The sequence below is a fragment of the Cuculus canorus genome, chromosome Z (genome assembly GCF_017976375.1).
Source record: "Cuculus canorus isolate bCucCan1 chromosome Z, bCucCan1.pri, whole genome shotgun sequence".
NCBI lineage: Eukaryota > Metazoa > Chordata > Aves > Cuculiformes > Cuculidae > Cuculus > Cuculus canorus.
In genome coordinates this window covers 23,172,144-23,188,958 of record NC_071441.1, presented here as the reverse complement: position 1 = coordinate 23,188,958, position 16,815 = coordinate 23,172,144, and the positions used below count along the sequence as shown (strand labels likewise).

Below are 16,815 nucleotides of genomic sequence, written 5' to 3'. Positions count from 1 at the left end.
GCAGCAAACATGGTAAGTGCTGCAGCCAGGCACTAGACCTAGGCAGAAAATGTGCTCTGTGGAGCACAGAACCCCCCAGCAGGGAGTGAGGGGCAGGCAGCTCCTGACCCTGGGTTGCAGCAGCTGCCACATGGTGGGTGAGCCAAGGGTGAGGTCCTGGAAGCAGCCATCAGAGATTTAAACAGCCCCCTAGGAGTGCAGCAACCGGAGTACTGCAAACAGGAGTGCACACACACTGGCAGGCTGCATCAGAAGGGTGTGCTCAGCAGTTTGTGAAAGCAGTTCATGCAGGGAGGGTGCAGTCTCCACTTTCAGGAAGCAAGTTCAGTCAGTGAGAGGAACCCCAGCCACGGTGTCCACCAGGCAGGAGGCTGCATCCTCTGCACCTGCCAGAAGGGAAGCATCAGCCCAGACCTACCTCCTAGGAAAACACACAACCATCCAGGTCCCAGTCTGCAGAGAGTGCCACCAGGCTGCACTGGAAACAGGGCAGCAGGGGCAACAGCCGTGTAAAGTGTGAGAGGCTGGAACATCTCAGCCTGGTGAGAGGAGGTAGAGAGGAAGAGAGGAAGCAGAAGAAGAGAGCTGTGAGAGCAAGTAGACAGGCTAAGGAGCAGCAGGGAGCCTGAGCAAGAAATAGACTCATGGAACCACACCCTGAGCTCCCTGACACTGGAACAGAGACCGACACCAGAAAAGGCCCTTGATCAAAGGGTTCTGGTATCCTCCCCACAACGGGATGTAGGCAGAGACTTAAAGGGATGTAGCAAATGGAAGCAACTCCACCAACGGGGCACAAAACGAACTTCCTCCTTGCCTACACCTCACCAGGTGCCTCTGCACAACATATACAAGGCTCTAGCTATGGAAGACCGACCGGGGTAAATGCATGTGATGACTCTTCTACATCACAGGAAGACCTAAGATCAGAACAACACCCCTCTTATATTAATACAGAACACCTTAAATCAAATAAGAGGTGTTCCACCAAGAAGGCAATGTGGCCAACAGCCCAGTTGAAGTGACTCTATACGAAAGCATGAAGCTTGGGCAACAAACAAAAGGGGCTGGAAGCTACCATGCTACTGGAAAGCTATGATTTAGTCGCCATTACAGAAGCTTTGTGGGACGAATCCCATGACTGGAGTGTGGCTATCAAAGGCTACAGGCTGTTCAGAAGGGACAGACTGGGAAGGAGGGGTGGAGGTGTTGCCCTCTGTGTCAGGAAAGGGTTAGAGTGTGAAGAGCTGTCTTTGAAGAGCAGCCACAAACAGGTTGAAAGCTTGTGGGTCAGAATAAAAGACCGAGGCACCAGAAGGAACCTAGTGGTTGGTGTCTATTACAGGCCACCTTATCAAGGGGAGCCTACTGATGAAGCCTTCTTCCGTCTGCTACAGGAGGCTTCACACCCACAAGCTCTCATCCTACTGGGGGACTTCAGCCACCCTGACATATGCTGTAAAAGTAGCATGGCAAGCTGTAGGCAATACAGGAGACTCCTAGAGTGCAACGAAGATAATTTCTTAACCCAGCTAATGGACACTCCACCCCAAGGAGATGCAATACTGGATCTGATGATCACCAATACAAGTGAACTCACCAGTGACGTCAAGATTAGAGGCAGAATGGTCTACAGCAATCACATGTTGCTGGAGTTCAAGATCCTGAGGAACACAGGACAGGCGAGGAGTAAAATCAGGGCCCTACAGTTCAAGAAAGCAAAATGCCAGCTCTTCAAGGACTGAGTCAGTAGGATCCCCTGGGAAACAGTCCTCAGGGACAAGGGAGCAGAACAGAGTGGGCAAATATTTAAGGATGCTTTCCATAAAGTGCAAGAGTCCTCACTCCCAAGATGTGGAAAATCAGGCACGTAAGAGAAGAGACCAGTGTCGCTGAGTCAAGGTAACTGCACAGGCAGTGCAAGCAGGGACTGGGAACCTGGGAAGAGTCTACGGATGTCACCTGGTTGTGTAGGGATGGGGTGAGGAAGGCCAAGGTGCAGCTGTAGCTGAACTTGGCAAGAGAAGTGAAGACTAACAAGGAGGGCTTCTACAGGTATATAAATCAGAAAGGGAAGGTTAAAGAAAGCGTATCCCCCCTGATGAATGGAGATAGTGACCTCATATCAACAGATGAGGGTAAGGCTGAGGCACTCAAAAACTTTGCCTCAGTCCTCAGGGACAACTGCTCTCCTCACCCCTCCTGGGTCAAGGGACAACAAGAAGAGGATCAGTGGAGTAAAGCCCCTCTCACTGTAGAGAAGGATCAGGAGGGAACTGGCTGACCTGGTTGCCAAGCCACTCTCCATGATATTTGAAAAGTCATGGCGATCAGGATGAGTCCCTGATGATAAAGGGCAACATTGTGCCCATTTTTAAAAAGGGTAGAAAAGGTGACCCTGGGAACTACCAACCCATCAGCCTCACCTCTGTGCCTCGGAAGATCATGGAACAGATCCTCCTAGAAGACACGCTAAAGCAAATGGAGTATAGGGAGGTCATTAATGGCAGCCAGTGTGGCTTTACCAGGGGTCCTGTATGACCAACTCAGTGGCTTTCTATGATGGGGTAACCACAGCAGCGGACACAGGCAAACCAACGGATGTGAACTATCTGGACTTCTGTAAAGCCTTTTGATGCAGTCCCCCACAACATCCTTCTCTCTAAATTGGAGAGATCTGGATTTGATGGGCAGACTGTTCAGTCAATAAGGAATTGGTTGGTTGGTCATACTCAGACAGTAGTGGTCAACGGCTCAATGTCCAGATGAAGATCCGTGACAAGAGGTGTCCCTCATGATCTGTACTGGGACCAGTGCTGTTTAATATCTTCAGCAACGATACAGACAGTGAGATTCAGTGCACCCTCAGCCAGTCTGCAGATGACACCAAGCTGAGTGGTGCAGTTGCCACACAGGAAGGACAGGATGTCATCCAGAGGGACCAGAGAAGCTGGAGAAGTGCGCCTGTGAGAATCTCATGATATTCAAGGCCAAGTGCAACGTCCTACCTGGGTCAGGGCAATCCGCAGTTTCAATACAGGATGAGAGATGAACAAGTCGGGTTTATCCAGCCTGGAGAAGAGAAGGCTCAGAGAAGATCTTGTAGCAACCTTCCAGTACCTGAAGGGGGCCTACAGGAAAGCTGGAGAGGGGCTATTCATAAAAGGCTTGTGGTGATAGGACCGGGGGAACAGATATAAACTGGAGAGGGGCAGATTTAGACTAGACATGAGGAAGGAGGGGTGTAACCAGATGATCTTAAAGGTCCCTTCCAACCCTAACTATTCTATGATTCCACGATATGACTGAGAGCAGCCCTGAGGAGGACTTCGGGTGCTCATTGATGAGATCAACACGAGCCGGCAATGTGCACTCGCAGCCGAGAAGGCCAACAGTACCCTGGGCTGTACCAAAAGAAGCGTGGCCAGCAGGTCGAAGGAGGTGATTCTGCCCCTCTATTCCACTCCTGTGAGACCTCATCTGGAGTACTGTGTCCAGTTCTGGAAATCTCAACATAAGAAGGATATAGAACTGTTGGAACAGGTCCAGAGGAGGGTCATGAAGAGGATCACAGGGCTGGAGCACTTCTCATACGAGGACAGGGTGAGAGAGTTGGGGTTCTTCAGCCTGGAGAAGAGAAGGCTCCGAGGAGACCTTACCGTGACTTTCCAGTACCTGACGGGGGCTACAAGAAAGCTGGGGAGAGACTGTTTAGAAGCTTGTAGTGATAGGACAAGGGAGAATGGCGATAAATTGGAGAGGGGAAGATTTAGAGTAGACATAAGGAGGAAATTCTTCATGATGAGTGTGGTGAGGCACTGGCACAGGTTGCCCAGGGAATTAGTGAATGCCCTGTCCCTGGGGGTGTTCAGGGTCAGGCTGGATGAGGGATCAGCCTGATCTAGTGGGACGTGTCCGTGCCCATGGTATGAGGGTTGGAACTGGATGTTCTTTAAGGTCCCTTTCAACTCAAACCATTCAATGATTCTATGATTCACCCAACAGTAGACCTTCACAGGTAAAATGTATTGGTTCAAAAATCACTGTGAACACAGCTTTCTGCAGCAATATTGAAATCAGACTCGATTCCTCACAGGAAATCTTACTCTCTAAAGAGTACAAGGCTGTTCTCCTAATCTCTTCTCTCTCCCAGCTCAATGGCAAGGATGGAGATGGAAAGAGTTAAGTGCATTTGATGAAATGATACACAGGGACAAAAGTTCTATTTTGTTCTGATTTTGATTGTTAGAACTAGAAATCAAATCAGACATTTTTAGAAAGAGTATAGAATAGACTAAATAATCTTCACTTCTGTTATTCCGAGAAAGCCTTTCTTCTGACTAGAAACTGAATTACTTGCAAAAATTATGTACACAAACATTAAGTTATCAGTAGAATGAGACAAACAAGTTCTTCCCCGCTTCAATTTCTGCACTCAGAAGTTGAACCAAGCTACAGTCTCGGATAAGTACTAATACTACCGGACTCAGCAGGTCTGAGGAGTCACTGTTATAAAATCCACATTCACACCACACCAGGCTTGGCAGAAAGGAGCCAAATAATGAACCCCCAGTAGTCTAGCACATACTTAAGCTGGAGATCCCAGAAGTCTCAGAAAGAATAGCTTCTGTCTTGTGGACAGGAACAAGCTTTCCTGTAACTAGCATCAGAAACAAGCTATAAATCCAGTGATTTAGTTGAAGGACCTTTTGAGACCCAATTTGCTAAAACGACTTTCTGTGCAAAACACAGAAAGATTACAGTAAGTCCTCCTGTTCATTTACTCCTATTCAATATAATGGCAAGAGATATTTTGAGAAAATAAACCAGTTGGTCTGCAAATTCTGCAATTACCCTTACATCACATAATTTTGTTCCTAGAAATTACTAATCATAGGCATCTGCAGAGCAGACAGGAAAAGGAGGAGAAAATTAATTATTCATACAGAACAATTCTTCGGAAGATTTAAGTCTGACCGAACCATGTTTATACATGAAGATCAAAGAAATATGGGTCTTTCACGAAGTTTGGAAAACAGTTTTTAGAAGTTCCTCCAGGCTGAAGGTAGAAAGTTTTGGCCACTCAAACACAATAAGGTAATCACAACTCTTCTCAAGTGCTAAGTGTTTCCTATTAGTAAATTAAAATAATTGAGTTTATTTTCTCTCTTTCATGAGCAGGCACTACAGCATGATTTTGGGGCATCCTCTGAAAAAATAACAAGGAGCATGCATGTGAAACATCTGTGAAGAAATAAAAATGGGAAACCCAGTAAACTAAAGTACTGCAAAACTAGTACACTAGGATATGGACTAAATTTAAGCTAATCCTGTAACTTAGTCTGTAATATCAAGCCAATGGACAGGTTTCTTCCTATGAGCATACCAAAAAACATTTTTAACCATTTTTATAGAAACATACAATTATTCCCACTCTCTCTACACTGGAAAGATATAGGTATTTATCTTTTCAGATACGTCTTCCACACATTTAACAAATGCAAGGTGCGAAAAGCCTGCATGAAATAGGCAATACATAGTTTGCTGCAAAATACTACATCAAGACTTAAAAACATTTTATACTGGATACGTAATTAACATTAATCAGACTAAATCTGACAGGAATACATCAAGCATGTTATAGAAGTCAACAGGAGTTGTAGGATTTCAAAAGCTTAAAGAAGTCTCCAAACTTTCTAGACTCTGTATGAAACTGTACAAGACTATCCCAGCACGCAACTGCACTTAGAAGGTTCAAAAAGAAACATAATTTCTCATGTAAAAAAAAAGATATGTATGTATATACATATACCTGTATGTCATATGCACACTTACTACATAGATCTCCTTATGAAAGAAATGGCTGATTTTTTTTTTTTAAAGTGTGTATAAACAACATGATTTCACAAGCAGTCTAAGGAAAACTGCATGTTTCTGCTTCAGAATATTATATTCTGACTAACCACAAGGTGGTGCTATTGCACTTACTATTAACTCCAACACTATTTATTATGATTGGATGGCATGCTAAGCACACTCAATAAAGCACACTAAAAACCTGCTAGAAAGTAGAGTTACTTTCCCTCCATACCTTAAAAATACATTTCAACAGGTTGTGCTGACTTCATTTCTATGCCTACCTCAGCATTTTCATAGCCAAGTTCAGAATTACAGTTCATCAAGTGCAACTTTTACGAAAGGATTTGCATATGTGCATGCAATCTCATTTCTATGTACATAGACTAAGATTAAATCCAGTTTATTCCAGCTTTCATTTCATAACTTAGAATAACTATGAAGTATTTAAAGCAGATATGTAAATACATTAGACGAAAGACTGAAACACATTTGAAGTCGTAACATAAACGTAGATAGTTCTGATATTTATCTTCCAAGTTTAAATCAAATTAAGCTTTCAAGCAACAACCAAGTCAGTCATGTCCATATTTAAAATCTATTTATCTATTTTTTATTCGCTGCAATTTTATAACTTTTTTATTATATACGTAGAACTTGTAATTAGGGCTATGGGCAGGGGAACAGCTACAAAAGCAAAGTAGGAAAACAATGTTTTTACTATTGTAAGCAGGGCAGAACTTTACACCTAATAGTGAATCACGTTTGCCTTAGACATGAACAATCTTTTAGCTTTAACACATTTACCAACCAAACACCTGCCTCTGCAGATCCCCTTTACATCCGAATATACATCCATTCACAGAGAAAGAAATGTCCCAAGAAATCCACCAATCCTTTTGATCTGAGGCCAAGCATCACCTGAGAGACTATACCTCTCCAATATTGCTCTTTGTATACAATATTAAACTAACTGATTGTGGTTCCTACAAAACACTATATAGAGCAGAAGACAAGTCTATTCCAAAGCCTCCTCAACCTAACTCAGCCTTCTGTTAGCCATAACTCAGAGCTAAAGCTCCACTGCTAGTCTGTTTACCTGGCAACTTAAAGAAGAAAACTGTATTTATTGATAGCCTATACATAACGTTACTCTTTGAAGCACCAACTTTGAATGAAAACTGAATCACATTTCTGTTAGTTTGAGAGGGACATTAGGGTGTCATCTGTCAATCAACTCATGTTTTTGTCAGAAACCTTCTCTTCTGTTGGCTTTCCCTTTTCTTTTTTTTTTTTCCCAAACTATTCCTCTATGCTTCTCCTAATTGTTCCTTCAAAGCACTGTTCAACATACACACAAAATTAATGGGGAGAGGGAAGAGGAAGGAACTTCCTTTTTGTCCTTCATTTAGAGAAAATCCAGTTCAGTCTGATCCTTTTCCGCCATCGGGGCTGTTGGTCATTACAGTAACAACAGAGCATAACTTCTTCTGCAGCTCATATGCACAGAAACACCACATACCCACACACTACCTGGTTTCTACTTTAGGCCTCATTATTACACCTCTCTATCTAAATCTTGCCTTTAAACAAACAGCTGAGGAGTCAGTACACAGTACTTTTAGAATATATGTAATTAAGGGATTCTCTCTGCCCTGTTTTTTTAAGAGTTGCTCCTACAGGTGCCATACAGAAGCTGACTCATACCAACAAAACATAATATAACAGGTAGGTCTGCTGTCAGAACCTGGCTATCAAGTTGCCAGTGTGAAGACTGTTTGGCACTGTTTCAGGCCTGGAGCTGACTGGGCGGAAAAAAAAAGCAGGGCTAATTTTCTACTGCTTAACCAATGCCCAGACGAACTGAGACAAGTCTGCCATACCTTACAGGGAGCTATACAAAAAAATAGGAATATAAAAATAAAAAAAGTGTTTGACTGAATAAAAGAGAGTGAATCTCTCCGGAGTAATCTGTTCCCTGCATACATCCTACAAGAGAAAATGGCTATCAGATTTTACAAAGCCTCTGCATTACACTTTTGAAAAGCACAAGGGATAACTACAGCTGAATACATTCTTGGTTTTCCTCAGATGCTATTATTACATAGCTAAAATATAAGGTAATTCAATAGTCTATTAAAAAATTAAAATTATTCAATTGTAGTTGTGTAATTCCTTGTGTCCCTGTAGAACAGTAAAATTTGAGTATGTTAACTCTGCCTGTCCATGCCACACTACTACATTTCCTTGAAATATGAGTTTTAAAGAGCTTGACTGTACAAAAAAAGTATAGAAAAGTTCATACTGTCATTACTTTTTAGATATTTCATATCTAAGGGATTTATGCATACCAGCATAACTCAAAACTACTTTTTTTCCTTAAACACAATTAAAGGAATTATCTGAAGAATAAGCCTTACAGTGTAAAACAGTTAAGTCCATCTCTTAGGATTAAATTACTTTTTTCTAACCAAGCCACTGTGTTTCCAACAATGGTTATTTTTTGTATGTGCCATGGAGTGAATAATGTACAATGCACACCTGAAAACCCATTATCCCATTATTACTGAGACTGCATAGGTCCTGTATTATACACACTAATTTGATCTTCACAAGCTATTAGATGTCCGACTTTGGTGGCTAAGAGCAAAATGGAGTCAGAAGCTAGGTGTTGGGTGTCCCCGATTTTACTAACTCAGCTTTGCACGTCTGTGCACATGCATCTTAACTACAACTGTGCACTGGTAACTTGGTTTAGGTGTTTGCCAAGAAAATCAGTCATAACGCATACCATCAAAGCAAAAAAGACTGTGACACAGTAACTGCACTATTATAAAGCTATATTCTTCAGAAATATTCTGCAATATTTAGTTATTCAGGAGATTTTGTTCCCTAGACCAGAAAAACTGCAACCCACCACACACTTCGCACCAAAAAAGTTCCAGTCTTCATCTCATGTAACTTTCCAACTACGAATACATCATACCTTCAAAACACTTTCTAGTTTGGTCCTTTCCTTAAGGAACAATTCATATTCACTGTTGTAAGTTCTACGGATATCATCCTTCTCACTTGCAAGTCTTTGCTGTTGTTCTTTCCACTTCTGCTGAGCAATATGATGTGTTTTCTCAGTCTCTGCCACTTTCTGCAGAAGTTCTTCATTCAACACTTTTGTTAAGAGAAAAAGAGAAAGACAGGTAGCACTGCAAAGCATGATCATTAGTTCTTCTACGTATTACGACATCCTATGGAACATTGGATCATTTAACACTTCCAGCACCAGAAAGCATCACCTTCACTACAAAGAATCAAGTTTTTTGTTCCAGTAGCACCCTTCACACAAGGAGATAGGAATGCCTTAGACTTCTATAAATTAAAACCCTTCTCCTCTTGGAAAAGAATAAAAACTTGAGATAACTCTTTCAAGTTGAGGTTTCTATGGGATGGAGGACTTAATTTCAGATTTTTAGAACATTTGGCCAGCGTTTTTCCAAAAGTCTATTTGATATAGATATTACTCTGCATCAATTAGCTCTGAGCTAAGCTCCAAGCGACAGTAAAGACAGGCACCTGCCCCATGAAAGCGACTACAGGAAAACATACGGTAGGTTGGGTTAGCGAGCAAAGGCTTAGCTGTATCAAGGAAATTTACTGAGGCTCAAAAGGCTTAAATCTTCAGACCAGCAAACTTCGTAAGATAAGGGAACAGTGTATATATTCTTCTGCAAAATCTTAGAATGCACACACAGTCATTTAGGAAAACATCCCTTGCCTGTGCTAACTTCTCCCACCCTCTTTTTGCTCTCCAATACCCCCACTGCATGTTAGCCCAGTCCCTTCAGGTAGGTGACAGGCAGCACAGCACACTGGGATCACTGTGCTGTGGTTCCTCTATCAGCCACAGTCCCTTTCGAGGTCCTCATCTTGATGCCTGCATGGGTGATCGCTACTTTGACCCAGCCCCTGCCCAGTTTGCTGCTCAGTTCTGTCTCTCCTTCTGTTTCATTTTTTCCTCATCTTTTTCCCTTCCTCTTGGCATTTATCAACCCTTTCTGAAACACATTTTGGCAGACACACCATGCACTCTGTTTGGCACGTGGTGGTGGGCGAGTCTGCCTGTCATGGACAGGACCTGCTCCAGGCAGACCCAGACCCCTTTCCTCCTGCAGACCCACGCCTACCAGCAACAGCTGCCAGCTGTGAATGGTAACAGCAGCCAATGAGTTTTCTAAATCATAAAGTAAATCACAAAATGAGATGTAAAGTACTTTAAAATACATGCATACTACTTACGTCTAAACAGGCAAGCAAACTAGCATTAAAATGAACATGCACAGAAAGAAACATAGCCTTCCTCTAAGTGAGAACCTAGCACTTCAAGTGTTCAGCTTGAAATCACAGGAGAATTTCCAAAGGGGGAAAAAATGCCTTTTTCCAGTTTGCAATCCATAAGATTTGTGTGTGTGCGTGTTCTCCAAAGAGGAGAAAAGCTTAGCTTTCCAATTATCTTAAAAACACCTGCTATTTTCAGTATTTGCAAGTTTCCATGTCTCCTTCCATTCTTGGAAGGACAAAATCCCCTGAAGGGGGACAAAAGTCCCTGAAGGACTGATCTAAACTCTTCATGGAACATCAAAGGTTCAGCAAACTCCCAAATGTATCTCCTGTACCACATTAAAAAAATTCTACACTTACTTAGGTAATTAAAAATGTACCTCACTTACAAGTAAGAACGAGAAATATTTCTCCCTGTTGAGAAGGATCAAGGAAATCTGAGGTTTTGGAGTATAAAACTAGTAGGGAAAAAATGTCTAGGTAAAAAGCTTTCCTTCTACCTACTATTAAAATATACATGTTCCATTTCCTACAAAAAGACAAACAGGGATGATTAACAGAAATCAGACATGAGCAATTAAAAGCTTGAAACCTTTGAAAAGAAAAAAGAACATAGCAGCATTATGAGAACTTCTGAAAAAATGATGTTTGAAACAGTGCAAATAAATGAACATGAACTGAATTTTTTTCTTTTCCTCCTCTGAAATGGAAAACAAAGAATTGCTGCATATAGTGGTAATCAGGATAAGGAGACAGCCACCATGACTACAATTCGGTACAAGGACAGCAGTGAAAGAGAGAACAACAGATGGTAAGGGGCAAGAGGAAAATACATTCATAGGTTTAGCAGGTTAGTTTTAATTCGCACAAGAGACAACAAGAGTTCAGTAAACTCTTAGGAGTTTACAAAAGCAGATGGATAAGAGAGATCCAACAAAAACAGCAATAACTAGAAAATCTAATTAAGTCACTGCTTCTCATTTGACTCCCTGCCATAAAACTGACTTAGCCTTTGTTCTGTGTTTGCTTTCTTGAAACTTACCCTGCAGTTCCACAAGTTTGGTTTTTGCACCACTTAACTGCTCTTCTGCAGCACATATTTTCAGACGAGCATCTTTTCTGGCAATTACCAATTCATACTCCAGACTTTGTCGAACAGCCTCTCCTTTCTCAACTTCCAATCGTAATTTGACTATCTGGCATTCACAGTTGGACAGCTAGAAAATTAATTTGTTTCAGAAAACTAGCAACAATGCTCCTTTGAAAAAACACAACACATTACAGAAATAGACATATAGAATATTTTTTGAAGATATTTTGAATTGCATTCACAGCTGCCTTCTTATTCCGCTTGAATTTGAAATAAGTCTTGCAAATGCATATTTATGTGGACTTTAAGTCCTTTTGCGTTTTTTTTTTTTATGCAAAATGATCCTATTGCCAGAAAAATTTCATGCACCTTAAACATATTTCTAAACTTTTCCAAAAATACAGTACCTGAAGAAAATTAAAGTCATAATACTGTCATCTTCCTTGCACCTCAAAGAAAAAACTGCAGCAACAGAGACATATTCCACTGGCAATTTTCTGGTAACTTTCAATACTTACAACAGTCATGTTGGGATGTTAGACTATCAGACATTTAATAACTCCCAAGTATATGTATTAACATAAAATTCAGTCCAACAACATTCATTAGTCAAAAAGAATGCTATTAAATTTAACAGATAACAAACTAGGAATGGAAAAATGCTTCAAGAAGCAATATTATTTAGATTAAGAAACACAGCTCAGTCATTGCTTCCAAAAACTGGGTCCAGAAAATCAAGTTTAAGCCATTCCACACAAAAAAGCGGAAAGTAAAATATGTATTTCTTCAGAACATCTGCAAAGAAGCCCCTTCACTTCAATAATAAATATCTTGTGTAGGTAACTTGAGCATTTTCATGATCTGTTAATATACAGTAAATGGATAGGGAAAAAAAAAAAACCTGGTGTCTCAAGTGATTTATCTACCTAAAATGCAACCTGAATTTGACCACAACAGCAAAATGGTGCAGACCCTTGTGCACACTCAGCTTTCAAATTCTCAGTGTAAGAGGTGGTTTGCTTTTTTTAAATCCAGATTAATTCCAGGGATCCTTTTTATAAAACCATCCGACATTGATGGGGTAATGGGAAAACAACAAATAAGCTGCAGCGAGTCCTTGTGGGAGAAGCAGGAGTCTTCATTAGGGTACACACCCCAATAATAAATGGATATTGGACAGCAAACTCAGTTTACCGGCTGGGCTTAGCCAAAACAGATGAATGAGCACTGTCCCTAGCAAACCACTAAGAGCAGAACTGTTATCCATAGCAATAGTAATATTTTTGCATCAGCACAGTGTAAAACAGGACACCAGCTGTCAGATTGGCATCAGCACTAGCACGCCCAGGACGTGTTCCTACTAGCAACAAATCCAAGCCCAATTACCACTACTGCTGTACTCAGTGCCCATCCTGGCTTACATATACCAGCATGAAAGCTGATATTCAAGCTAAAGAAAAGATTAATTATTTTCTTATTACTACTTTGTCTCAACACTAGTTTGCTATAACAGCATCACGGAAAACCTTTATAACGTGGATAAACTATTTCCCCGTGAATGAAGTTCTGATATGTGTTCATCAGTAACTTCATACTTGTATATCACATCTTTGCATTACACACAGTTAGTCTCACTGAAAACTGCAAATTTGCACAAGCCGAGGCACTGGAAGACCACTAAAGGATATCCTAGCTGGATTTAGTGTACATACACAGAAAAGCACCGTACTAGGTTCCAAGCGATTTCTGCAGGAATAAGATCTTTTAATGAGGCTAGATTCAAGTTGTGGGTTTTATTTATTTGGGTCACCAGGCAATTTTACCTAACAAACTGCTGGTAGCAGCAACGACTTCTTTCCCTGCACCCTGCTTGGTGCAACCTTAACCATTAACAATGCCAGCAGAAGTGCCGAGAGTTCCTATGAACAGATACAAGATGTCTGTACAAAGTCACCTTCCTTGTTCTTTTTCAGCCCTTTGCTACGCTTTTGACACAGCATGCAAGAGCATTATTTTAATCAAACAAGACTGCACTTATTCCAAGAGTAAAATAAAGCAAACAAAAAAATTCCTTACCTCTTGATTGTATTTAATGGTTAAGTCTAATTTTTCTTTTCTAGCCTGACAGAGTTGCTTTCGCAGTTCTTCAGCAGTGTACAATTCTGATTCATTGCTGTTCTGTAGTGACTGTGATTCACACTCAGCACTATGTGAGCTGCAAAACAAGAATGTTTCCAAAACATATAAGCTTTAATGCTCCCTTTTTCAATGATCAGATCGTGAACACAAAGTTCTAGACACTCACATAAAATTATGCCATGCAGTTGTCATCATACTATCGCTCTTTGAAAAAAAGGGTTATACATAATTGCTTCTTTTGCAAGATATGAGATGTGACAGCAGGAAAAAAAATTACAACAGGTAGGCACTTCAGATTTCTCAAAGCTGATTTAAACATAATATTTGTTTTTTATTTTTTCATTATCATTATTATTGATATGATAAGCATTCGGTATGCTTAAAATCATCATTCCAAACTCTTGCACTAAAATGAATACCAAGTTTTTTATTGTATTTGAGCAATAAGGCTTTTTTTCAAGACAGATTACTATGTCAAAACCACCTCTGTCATTAAACAAAGGCACATATGTGGAACAAAAATCACTTTTCCACATTTTTTTTCTCCAAAAATATATACATCTAAACTACACATAAGTAACTAATCACAAATCCAAGAGAAATTAAAGTTCTAGTCCTATAAATTACCCAGTATCTTCATTTAGACATTTCAGTTAAAATAAAATCTACTTGGCAGATAGCAGGATCAGTCCTTGAGCACCACAAGCAATATTAAATTAATCAAAAGAAACTTTTATACATAGAGTGAAAAAATAGTATAAAAATACATGCTTAACTAAAATAAACTAGTTTAATAATCCTCTGTGGATTACTGTAACTTCAATGTGAACAACTTTTAAATTACTTCAGGAGTTAAGAATCAGTTTTCACATTATTTTATCTAAGTATGACTGGCTGCAACAACTAGGTGTTCCACACAGAAGCATAAGTTGTCAGAACCACTAAATATGAAATACATTTTAAAGACAAATATGATCAAATTAACCACAAAACTGGCATCGTGGCATCATTTCAAATAGAACTGAAAATGTTAAAATATCTTACCATTGTCTACATGAAGTCTTAATTACAGAAATGACAGTCTACCTGGATTTAATTATTTGCTTTTTACTAAAAAAAAAATGACCACTTTACCCCTAGGTTTGTGTACAGGCACCATTAACATTTTCTATGATTGTGAACTCTACCTCACAATATATGTTTTCTCACATAAATTAACTAGCAAAAAAAACTCAAATGTTATCAACAAGGGGAAGTGCAATTTAGATCAAGTGTTGCCTTTAAAGATCTTACTAATAACAAAGGATGAAATTTCGCATTTTTAGCTACAAAGGGTGGAACACATTTATATATTTACTAAACGTCAGAGATAGGGATTATTAAAACCTGCAGGTGCTGCAAGAAAACCACAGGCACACCAGATATTAGCTTTCAATTTTTACTATGGGAGCCATACCCAAAGAAACAAACATAACCAAAAGAGCAGATGATCAGTAACAAGGTAAAAAAACCATATCGTTATCTTATGCAAATCTTAGGTCCTGCAATAAGAAGATACGTCAAGCAGGATATATGAATGACCTGAACAGTCAGAGCATCTGTAAACTCTATACAAGCTTGTTTGTGGGCATCATACAATAAGTTTGGGAAACCTTTATTTTTCTGTGGCTGCAGAAAACAGAGATGAGAGAAAGGCAAGTCATCTTAATTAGAAGTGAGGCAACAATTATCCATCTCAAATTAAGATAGCTAAAGGCCAGATAACACCACAGTTAGCAAAGTTTAGGGAGAAAAATATAATCCAATTCTAAAACTGGGAAGGATTAGGACAAAGCAACAAGGGTTATGGAAGGGGTAACTATTTCGTTAGCTTGCATGCAGGTTGTTTCTTTAAACCTGGCAATATTTAATACTAAGTGCACAGAGAACACACCGAATGCAAGCAAGAGAATGAGTACTTTTGTCAAGTAAAATAAAAAACACCTTCAAATCTTTAAGTTAATTACATTGGTTTGTACGGCAATCATCTTTCAAGAAAACTATCCCTTCTAACTCCTCTGTTAATTATCCACTAAAAAAGAGCACAATGGAGTTATCTACACAATAAAACTTATTGAGTGGAAAATGTAACTATGTGATGAACAGTTTTTCTTAACTGGACCAGTGAGAAAAAAACAACCACCAAAAGGAGTTACAAAACATGACAAGTAATAGTACATTAACAACTTCACAGGAACAAAAAATGTGCATAAGAGCACTAACACACAAAAGCACAACAGTAACTACTGGGAAAAAAAGAAAGCATTACACAAAGTTTTAAAATAGCATTTTATGCACAGCTTCTAAACTCACAATATCATTAATGAAAAATTAAAAATATAAGCCAGAAAACCCTATTTTTCTCAATACAGAACTGACAAAAAAAAAAAAAAAAAAACAAACCAATGGAACATTACTATATTTACTATTTCATTATTTTATTTGTCTACTTAAACATTTTCCAATAAGATAAACACTGGCTTTAAGAAGTCTTTGGTATTTTCTTTAACCATGACAACATCCTCAACAAACACAGTACTTAATAAAGGCTTCATACTACCTATCGTAGGAGATTTTTCGTTATATATTCACGTTACAAGTATTGAAGTGCTACAAGTACAAAGGTCTTGGAAGCTTCATTTAAAGACAAAACAACCACATAAAATCCCTGGAAAGTGTCATAGCATGTACAGAATCTTGCTGTTCCTATATGTAATTGGCAGTTTTGTATAATGAGACTAAATAGTGACAAATAGCTCTCAGAGCTAAAACAAATGGGATGAGTTAAAACTTAATTTAATTGTGCCAAAGATCAAACACATATCAGTTTATAAAAAGTAAGCACTATATACAAGACTTAAAGCCAATCTCTACCACATCAGCTCATACAGAAAACCATTTTCTTAAAGTCCAGGTCTGCAGACAGAAACTCCCTCCAGCTCTAAGTCACATTTCCTACAGCTGTGCGAGAATTCTTGCACATCAGATGGCCAGTATGCACACTTTCAAGTAAATCTTTTCATTTAATGTCTATATTGACATAGCACAGCTTGCATGATTCACACCATATCTGTTTCTTTTTTGGTCTGAATTACATAACTTCAGGGATCTAGAAAATAAACCATAAGAATCATATTACTAGACTTAAAAACACAGAAGTAGAGCTCACCATTCAGCTTGTGTGACCGCACAGCTGACTGAAGATGACAAATTCATGACACTCAATACGCAGTTTTTTAAGTCTATTCTGCAGAATGAACATCACTTTCAATGATAAACAATTTTACTTGACAAGCTTCATAGATTACTCTCTTCTATACCATAAAAACCTGTAACAGAGATATGCTTTTTAGTTT

General features: G+C 39.5%; 1 protein-coding gene across 9 annotated transcripts in view; it reads right to left on the bottom strand.

The window, feature by feature from the left end:
- The window catches only part of CCDC171 (coiled-coil domain containing 171), a 166,720-nt gene that overhangs the window by 147,515 nt on the left and 2,390 nt on the right, over nucleotides 1-16,815 (bottom strand). For 8 of the 9 annotated variants that reach the window (XM_054054469.1, XM_054054471.1, XM_054054470.1 and 5 more), the window contains exons 2-5: nucleotides 16,629-16,788; nucleotides 13,358-13,496; nucleotides 11,234-11,408; nucleotides 8,843-9,024 (exon numbers count right to left, since the gene is read on the bottom strand). In XM_054054469.1, the coding sequence (XP_053910444.1) occupies nucleotides 8,843-9,024; nucleotides 11,234-11,408; nucleotides 13,358-13,496; nucleotides 16,629-16,675 (543 nt within the window). In that variant the 5' untranslated portion in view covers nucleotides 16,676-16,788. Of the gene's footprint in view, nucleotides 1-8,842; nucleotides 9,025-11,233; nucleotides 11,409-13,357; nucleotides 13,497-16,628; nucleotides 16,789-16,815 lie in introns of those variants that run through there. The other variant, XM_054054474.1, reaches the window with a different exon arrangement.